The sequence below is a fragment of the Terrapene carolina genome, unplaced genomic scaffold (assembly GCF_002925995.2).
Source record: "Terrapene carolina triunguis isolate 2854851 unplaced genomic scaffold, T_m_triunguis-2.0 Scaffold62, whole genome shotgun sequence".
NCBI lineage: Eukaryota > Metazoa > Chordata > Testudines > Emydidae > Terrapene > Terrapene triunguis.
The window spans coordinates 49,868,837-49,878,526 of record NW_020664413.1 but is presented as its reverse complement, the minus strand read 5'-3'; the positions used below and the strand labels follow the sequence as shown (position 1 = coordinate 49,878,526).

Genomic DNA, 9,690 nt, shown 5'->3' with positions numbered 1-9,690 from the left:
GGAACTTCTTCCAGTGATTAACAACTCTCACTGGTAAAAATTTTCACCGTATTTCTAGCCTGAATTCGTCTCACTTCAGCTTTTGTGCCTTTTGTCTGCTAAATTAAAGAGCTTTCTAATATAAGAAATCTTTTCCCCGTGTAGGTACTTATAGAGGTGATCTTGGATAAGATAAACACCTTGAGCTTCCTTAGTCTCTCACTGAGGCAGGCTTTTCAGATCTCAGATCATTCTTATGTCTCTTTTCTGAACCTTCACTTGAGTTCCCTGACCATTTTTATGGGTTTGCAGTCACATTTTTAGGTCTCATATTCTTCATTCTCCTATTGATGGGTTAAAAATTCATACATGCAGAAGGGGAAATTGAATGTGAGACCTCAGTCCTGCAATATACAACATGCAAGCAGCCTGCTACTCCTACACAGAGCCCCATTGCAAGGTCTACGACTGCATAGGGGAAACAGGTCTCCATGCAAAGTGCTGTCAAATGAACAAAATTACAAATTGGACAGAGATCACTGTTATAGAATCTTAAATGTTAATTATAACAAAAATAGGTAAAAGTTTTCAAAGAGAAGTGTGATTTCTTTTTTAAATTTGACTCTCCATTAAATATGTATATTTTACAAATTCTTCTTTGCATCGTACCGTTAATCAGAGCTGGTTGGGAAAGGATGTTTATTTCCATGCAAATTAAATTGTCAATGTTTTCTTGAAATTTTGGGGAATTTCTGAAAACTTGAGAACCAAACATTACTTGGGGTTTTTTTGACAAAAACCTGAACATTTTCTATGAAAATAACTATACTAAATTTTGGGGGGGGAATTAAAAAAACATTTCCCATCAAAAATAGCTCTACTCTTAAATATCTCGTATTGGGATGTAGGTATGAATAAGATTGGTGTAATTTTATTAAAATGTATTAATCTTGATTCCACAGGATGACTCAGTGGTATCAATTGCAGCAACTTGATTCCAAATTCTTGGAGCAAGTACACCAGCTGTATGATGACAGCTTTCCCATGGAAATCAGACAGTATCTGGCACAATGGCTGGAAAATCAAGACTGGTGAGAGCAAAGTGCTGTAATGTGTATAGGAATTTGCCATTAAATTAGTTGACTGGTGATGCCTTTGAAAGTTATGGTGCCAGGTTCTGGCCTTGTGTGCCGATGGCTCTCATTGATAACCATGCATGCATATCCAAGAACAAGGTTACCTTTGCTGTACAGTGAGAGCAAGCAGACACTTAGGGCAGCAAACTGTTCAGTAAATTTTTATGAGAGTGACCATTGGGTGGTGGGAATAGACATTTAGTAGTTGCCTATGTGGCTGCTAGTCACTGTTTCCCATGGACTTCTTTCCAGCACTTACCAGTCTGGTCTGGGCCTATTGGGTAGTGCTGCTCAGGGGTACACAGCTGGTTCCCTGTTTGGTTTGTCTACCAGAGAGAGATGGACAATTATTATTAAAGGGATATATGGGCCAGGTGTTTAGCTTCGTCTCCACTAGCAAACTGAAGTATTGCTAAAATCTCTAGAGAATATCTTTTTATAGAGCTTCATTAGCATGCAAATGAATAGATCCCACTTCCAGCTCCTCAGTATAGTGGAGATTAAGGAAAAATACATGTGCAAATACACAATGTTGCAAGAGTAACCCTAGGAAAAAAAGCAAAGGAAGTATTATTCATTTGAGATGAGAATCAAGGAATAAAAGGGTTACAGAGAGTGGAATTGAGTGAAATCTACAGATGCCTATTCAATGCTTTTAAAAACTAAGACCAAAATCTGAAAAAATGCATTCACTTAAACTGATATTTTAGAAAGATAACAGTTGCATTTAATATTAAAGATGCCTTAAATATCCTAGGGAGCATGCTGCCAACAACGTTTCATTTGCTACGGTATTGTTCCATGACCTCCTATCACAGCTAGACGATCAGTTCAGTCGGTTTTTAATAGAAAACAACTTTTTGTTGCAACACAACATCAGGAAAAGCAAACGTAATCTTCAGGTATGTGTGTAACTTGTTTGGAATCACACAGGCATACTCCTGTCATTTTATTAGGGTCTTATTTTATTCAAGAGAATATTCTTCTAACTTAAACACAATCAAGTTAAAGATTATACCCCCTCTGAGTTTTTTTCTTAAAACTTATGAATGGTACAAGTAACTCCTGAGTACTACAGCAGTTTAAAGAAATGATTTTTTTTCCAGTTTACTATGTTTATTTGGTAGCACTTAGGAAAAAGTAAAGAATTTATACAATCTATTCAGTTTTCCAGGCATTTGTGTGGGGGTGTTATGCAGCAACAGGGGGGAAAAAAACATTTCTCAAAAGAAGTTATGGAGCCACAAAAAACTTAGCAGAGGGACTTTGATTAAAAGAAATTTCACCCATCCATTTCTTTTAAATTGACTTGATTTCAGCAATACATTAAATCAACTTGTACTTTAAGAAAATATGGAAGGTGGGTTTAATAGGTGTTTCCCAGATTCTTTTTAAACTAGATTCCTGCAAACATTTTAAAATACAGTTCTCTCATACCTATTAAAAACAAAGTAGTCTGAAAACTATCCATAGGCAAGAGAGTTTGCCTGTGAAATAACATTGTAGAGTCTGTACCAAGAAACAAATCCTAATGAAGAATCTCAGTGAAAAGAGCAAGTGTTCCCTGCACATGTTCTGCAGCCCCAGGCTCTGTAGGATTATACCAAAGAAACGAAAGTGGTTTATATTATGGAAAGGATCAGATAACATGTTAGTCTCCAGTAAAGTCAGCAGAGGCAATAACAGTTTCAGTAATTTGGTTGACAGTGGCAAGTTATAAAGAGTAAAAGCCACAGTACTAATGACAATGTCATACTATAGGCAGAGAAACATGATACTGAACTAAAGAGGAAAGGGAATAAAGCACTTGGGGATTTATATATTGTAGGACACTGCAGAATGTGGACCTAGTGGATTTTATTAGTTAGTTGATTCACTGGGCACAGTCCTGCCTTCCCACCGCCAGCTCATTCTTACAAGACTGCAGCTATTGCAGAACAGTGCTCCCTAGTGCAAAGAGGGTAGGGAAGCCTACTGATAGCCGGACCTCCTTGGTCCTTCTGTTCAGCCAAGCTTAGGATAGGGCAGCTACCCGTTTGTCTTGCTATCTCGCAGTTGGCCCCGTACAAGCACTCTGTACACATCTCAAATGGTAGGGTTAGACTTGTGCCAAGCACTAACTGGGTTCATATGCAGCAAGGAGCCTTCCCCCGAGTGCCCCTGAGCAGAGCAGGACACAGTAGGTTCAAGAACCATGTAAAACCAGCACCTACAAGAGTACTGGACTTCCTGAACGTGGGTGGGCAGTGGCCCTTGGGGTGGACGAGAGGGCATTGGATTCTGCACTCTTGGAAAGGGTGACACAGCCGTCATGCTTCCTGTAGTTCTAGGGAACACTGTGCCTGACCCGATAGCTCTTGCGGAGGCAGTGCATCTCCACACCACATCTTGGCTCACGTACAACCGCCACATGCTAAGCTTTTTGCCTGTCAGTTTCATCAAAGACATGAGAACTGGAGTGTTTGGTGTGTACTAATAATGGACTATTTTAATGCTGTGCAACCAGGATCATTTTCAAGAGGACCCAATACAAATGGCAATGACAATCTTCAACTGTCTGAAGGAAGAAAGGAAAATACTGAGCAGCGCCCAGTTGTCAGACCAGGTAATTCCTTCTCTCTCTTTAGCTGCTGCAATTCCAGCCACTCAAACAGAGTGACAGATTGAAAGCAGAACCATATGTGCTTTCTCCTCTTGCCCATCACCTCCTGTTTTAAAAGAGGAAGCTTGATCAGGTCTATCATAAACATCCACCGCACAAGATGTGGTTTGTTTTAAATTGTTTGCTTGCCTAGGCATAGTTTAAAGAAAAAGGAAGTCAACTTTTATCCTGTGACGGAATTCAAGGCCTCAGCTGCCTTTATAGTCCAGAGCTAGATGAGATTTACGAAAAGAAGCCGGTTTGTATATTATTCTTACATTTGACCTAATCAAAAGTAAATATGAGCAAGCTAGGCCACTTTGAGTCCTTTATCAAAAGTAAAACACCACAATAAAATCCAGTTTAGAAAAACACTTATACCATTGCTATGGTAAGGAGAATATTTAAACAACCTTATCAGGTTTTATTATGACTCAGCTATAAGACTTGCCTTTGCCCTGCCAGTGCTTCCAACATCAGTGGGATTCTAGCCTCCTTCCTTTCTGCAGTGTACCCCTCTGCCTGCCCTGTGGTGACCACCTGATCCTTCCCACTTTTCTGTAGCTTCTCTCTGTGATCTTGATACAACAGTCTCTCATCTTTTCATTTGCTCTCTAAATATGTCTTTACCATCTTGTGTTATCAATGGAGCCCATCTCTGCCCATAAATTAATAGGTAAAAAATTGAAAGGAGCCAGGATGTTCCCTTCTTCACCTGTTAGAGTAAATCTCCTTGTTTTTCCTCTCTTTTTTTTCTGGGACTAGTCACATTTTTTGGTAATGAAGATTATAAAAAAACCCACACTGACACATTTGGTGCAGACAAAGTGCATACTGCAAAATGTAGCACCTCAGTTATTAGGTAGTAATAGATTACTTACTTGTGATGAATTAGTACTTTGGTGTTACAGTGTACTGGAATGGGCCAGTTTTGGATTGTAAGTTATATAGATGTAGGAAGCCATTGTGATAACACACAAAGAGCTCCATGTCATAAAGCCAAACTGTAAACATTCCAAGCACACAGGAAAGTCCCTTACCGTATCTCAAATCACAAACAATAGGCAGGTAGCTTTCATGGTCTGACTTAAAGGGACGTTTTGACAAGTTTATGGGATCATATACTTCTTGGAAAACTGTTAAGTACTGAGTTAATAACTGCACAAAACAGTAGTTCTTACAGCACATATTATGTAAAAGTCACCTACGGTCTGAAGTGCCTTGCTATACCTATTTCATTGATAGTGTACTACTGGATGGAGAAGCAACCTGCCCTTCAAGTGTCCTGGCTTTTAAGTAGGATTAACTACTTAAATTATTTTTGGATTCAGTTTCAAACAATTACATCCACCTAAGATATCTTGCTTTATATTTTAGATGCACAAAAAGTCAACTGTACACCAATTTACAGAGTTTTTTGTACAAATGCCTGCCCTATTCTTACTCTTCACGTATATGCACGTTAAAAGTCCAACATCGGTACCAACTCTTTATAAAAAAACAAACAAAACCCCAGCCTTCTCAGATGTTACATTTTCTTTATATTATGTCAGAAAAATATACAAAATAAAATCATTGCTTGCCAAAAACAAGTCACAGAAAAAGTATATAAGTTAAGAAATGATATAAAGTACAATGTGCCACCCAAAAGGCAAAGTTTATATATTTTCACACACCCCCCACTCCCTTTCCTTATTACAGCCTTCCTCTATTTTCAGTTATTTAAACCTAATTCTTTGACTATGATGTATATAACAATTGCTCATGAACTATCAGAACAAAGTGTGCTCTGTTAGAGGCTTCATTATGGCACCAAATACACTGTAGCTTGTGTTAATCAAAACCAAAAACCCAATATTTTTGTTTTTGTTCTCTCTACTGCAGATGCAGGTGGGGAACATACAGAATACTGTAATGCTGGACAAACAGAAGGAGCTGGATATGAAAGTCAGGAGTGTGAAGAACAATGTTGTGGTAAGTAAAAGTCAAAGTGGGACTCTAGGCTTTGCATTTATTTTTCTAACAGGAAAATATTTTCAGTGTCTAAGTTGTGAAAGGGCAATTATGAATTCAGCAGAATGTTTTTCAGCTTTTTACCACCAGTAAAATGTTTTTAAAACTTTACCTTATCACTTTTCAACAGTACTGAGATGCAGGATGTCCACAATGCCTGTCATACTGTGGCTGGAATCAGATTTTTAGTTTAGTCTTGGCTATACCAGATTTCCCAAATTTCAAACACAGCAGGAGAAAGTTTTAAAATGGGATGGATGGATAGAGAGATTAGATTGTCAGATATCTATCTATCTGAAGCGACACTATAGAAGAAAGGAGGTATTTTGAGAAATTATATATAGTTCACTAAAAAAAAAAAATAATTATTAGAAGCCAGATCGTCAGCTTTTATAAATCAGACCTGCCTCTATGGCTTTTCCCTGCACGTTTTTTTTTTTTTTAAATAACTTCTTAATCTTGGTTGATAATCTTCTGTAGGACAAATCCTGTAGTGCTTACTCTGACTTTCCTGAGAGTTTTCCTGAGTGAGGGCTGAAGGATTTGTCCCAAAATCTTTAAATGCCATTCACTGGCCAAATTATGCCTTCATGTCGTGCACGAATTCTCCTCATCTCATTGAAGTTGTGTGGGACTATGCCAGGTCAGAATTTAGCCCCATTTTGTTACAAGTGCACTTTCCATTGGCAGAGAAGGCAGTGATTAGTTTGCGGATTTTTCTTACTACCTTCTTTTTGCTTTGAGCAGGGGGTTGGACTAGATGACCTCCTGAGGTCTTTTCCAACCCTAATCTTCTATGATTCTACGATCTCTAAGTAGCTGGGTACCACACGATTGCCAATCATAAAAGTCTCAGATGATCAAGTCTGTTTTACTAACTGTGTTTTACAATGTTGATGCTTTGTAGGAAGTAGAACAAGACATCAAGACTCTAGAGGATGTGCAAGATGAATATGACTTTAAATGCAAAACCTTACAGAACAGAGGTGAGATTCATCCATAAGAAATCTTAAGTACAGTACAAAAAAAAAATTCTATCAGATTGTACCAGAAAGCAGGATTTAGAGACAGCCAAATTCAGAGATAATGCAAATGATGGGGTAATTTTACTTGTTCTTCCTTCTTATGATATGAAAATTCATCCCTAAAATATTTCATCTCACAATGCCCACTGTTATGTAAAGTTGGAAAGCCAAAATGTTCTTGTGTCCTTTGCATTGTTACTAGAAACACCAACTTCAAAACCCCATGAATTTTGAGACAGTTCAGCTCTAGATCCTATCTCTGGAGCTTGGGCTTCTCCCTGCTATTGTGTATTCGCTGCATACATAAGTAATTTTATTATGAAATTACCTTATAACCTTAAATAGAGATGCACTTGTAAACCTCTCATATATAGAGAATCACAAATTGAGATTACATATTCATTATATAGATCCCTGTTTTCAGTCAGTTACTAGTTTTTGAGATAAAAATTCTTAATGGGCTGAAACTTGACTTACTTGGTCTCTGCTAAGGAGTTTTTCCCTAATATCTTAGTCTGGAGAAAGTATGGATTTCTGTTTTTGAGTTAGAGGAGCTCTCTCTTCTCTCCCCTTCTGCCTCCGCAAAAGGCCCTGATCCTACACCATTTAAGTTAATAGGAGTTTTGCCACTAACTTCAGTAGAATTGGGACCAGGGTGATTAAAGTTGGTTGGTTCTGTTCTTGAAACGTTCTAAAAAGGCCCCATTTTTCAAAACCAAAGTTGGAAAGTGACTAGCCATTAATGAGGATTTGTCATCTTGCATGTTTTGAAAACTGTTGGCTTCTAAAAAAACAAAGTTACTGTTTAACAAACAATAAATTGTTTAGTGTTAGTAAATACAAAGAGTGTTGAACTGAAGATGGGAGCTATCCACAGAGAATTGCATGCCACTGTTCTATTTAATTGAACTTTCAATATCAAAGATGGTGAAACGCTTCATTATGTGACTTGACTGGTTCTCCTGGCATGAGTAAGGAATGTAGGGGCTTGGCTACACTTACGCGGTAGTTCGGCGGCTGGCAATCGAACTTCCGGGTTCGATTTATCGCGTCTTGTCTGGACGCAATAAATCGAACCCAGAAGTGCTCGTCGTCGACTCCGGTAATCCTGCTCGGCGAGAGCAGTACGCGGAGTCGACGGCAGAGCCTGCCTGCCGCGTCTGGACCGCGGTAAGTTCGAACTAAGGTACGTCGACTTCAGCTACGTTATTCACGTAGCTGAAGTTGCGTACCTGAATTCGAATTGGGGGGTTAGTGTAGACCAGGCCTAGGACTGGGCTATTTGTTCAAAAGTAGAACTTGGGAGTTTTTGAATATCTTTCCAAGCATTAAACAGCACAGTATAATCTAGACACTGGCCAGTTGAGTAATTTTGGAGATTCCCTTGTCTAAATCCCTCATGAAACCTGGGTGTGAAAGTAATTGAGAACTACTGAGCTTTTAAATTAATCATTTCAAGCAGAAGAAAGGATGTGGTTTTCCCTTTCTTGAAATCTGTCAGCAGTTCCCAAGTAACCAAACAGGAAGAGACAATGCCAGGCTTTTCCCTCCAGCCACTAGGTTCCTCAGCACTTTGTACTGACTCTGCTGCCATCAGCTTCTGCAGACTTCTGAATGTCTAACTGAAAGTAAAACAATTTCCCCCGCCCTCCCCCACACAAAATATTTCTTATTCTATTGTTTGATTTTATTTTATAGAAAATGAGACCAGTGGAGTGGCACAGGATGAATATAAGAAAGAACAGCTCGTCCTCCAGAAGATGTTTCTAACACTTGACCTTAAGCGAAAGGTGGTGCTCCAAAATACTTTAGTTGAAAAGCTGCACATTTGTTCTCTTTGGCTTGGCTTATCATAGGATATAAAAGAACCATGGTTTTAAACAAAGAAGCAGCTTGATTGTTAATACCAATTTAAATTTTCTTTTGCCCTTTGCATTGTTATTGGGAGTCCAAACCTCTTAAAGCAATTGCACTGCTCCTATTTTAGGATTTTTCTTACTAAACCAGCCTTTTCGTTTTGAACACTTATTTAACCAGCTAAAGCTGGTGCAATAACAGGAAAGGAAATGTGTCATATCTCATTAGTCATGCTAGAAAGTGCTGTCTTTTTTGTTTGCTTAAACCTTTCTTAAGTAGTCATACATGTCTTGTAATAGCGTGAGCCCCAATTCTGCAATGAGTCTGTATGGGCACCAGGGTCCACTTGCATACAGGTCATTGCAGAATTGGGGATCTAAGGTTAGTCGCTTGGGAGAAGTCAGCGGTTTAGTAGAGCTTTGTCTCTTCTCTGTGTGAAGCAAATACTCTGCTGGTTGAGGAAAAAGAGCAGCTCTCCAAGTTCATGTTAGCAGAGTAGATTTTCTATTATTCAGAATTCCTTGCAAAGTTTTGTGAGATGCAGCATTAATTGATAAAGCAAATAATTAAATGTACTTAAAATATAACAATTAAACAGAGGAATCTGATATTCTTTTTAGGAAGTGGTGAGCAAAATAATAAATCTGTTGAATATATCAGAGCACACACAAAGTGCTTTGATTAATGAAGAGCTTGTTGAATGGAAGCATAGACAACAAATTGCTTGTATTGGTGGCCCACCCAATGCCTGCCTCGACCAGCTACAAAACTGGTAAGTCTCTACATCACAGTTGAACTAACCCCAGGGATTTTGAAACATGCCATGAAAGAAGGTCTGATAAGTAAATATATTTGAAAATGGGCATGCTTAGAGAGAGAGTATTTTGGCTCACAGTCAATTTACTGTTATTAAAATTGTAATTTTTTTATCCAGAAGAGAATTAACAAGCATATTTCACTGTGCTCTTGAAAGTTATATAATAATGTCTTGTATTCATTCTTTTCGAGGAAGTCTGAAGAAAACATTAACTGCCTTTCT

General features: G+C 38.4%; 1 protein-coding gene across 2 annotated transcripts in view; it reads left to right on the top strand.

Annotated features, from left to right (window-relative positions):
• The first annotated feature begins 942 nt into the window (after window positions 1-942).
• The window catches only part of STAT1 (signal transducer and activator of transcription 1), a 34,532-nt gene continuing 25,784 nt past the window's right edge, over window positions 943-9,690 (top strand). For both annotated transcript variants that reach the window (XM_024197769.2, XM_024197768.2), the window contains exons 1-7: window positions 943-1,070; window positions 1,873-2,017; window positions 3,622-3,720; window positions 5,641-5,730; window positions 6,677-6,755; window positions 8,493-8,584; window positions 9,272-9,423. In XM_024197769.2, coding sequence (XP_024053537.1) covers window positions 943-1,070; window positions 1,873-2,017; window positions 3,622-3,720; window positions 5,641-5,730; window positions 6,677-6,755; window positions 8,493-8,584; window positions 9,272-9,423 — 785 coding nt within the window. The remainder of the gene's footprint in view (window positions 1,071-1,872; window positions 2,018-3,621; window positions 3,721-5,640; window positions 5,731-6,676; window positions 6,756-8,492; window positions 8,585-9,271; window positions 9,424-9,690) is intronic.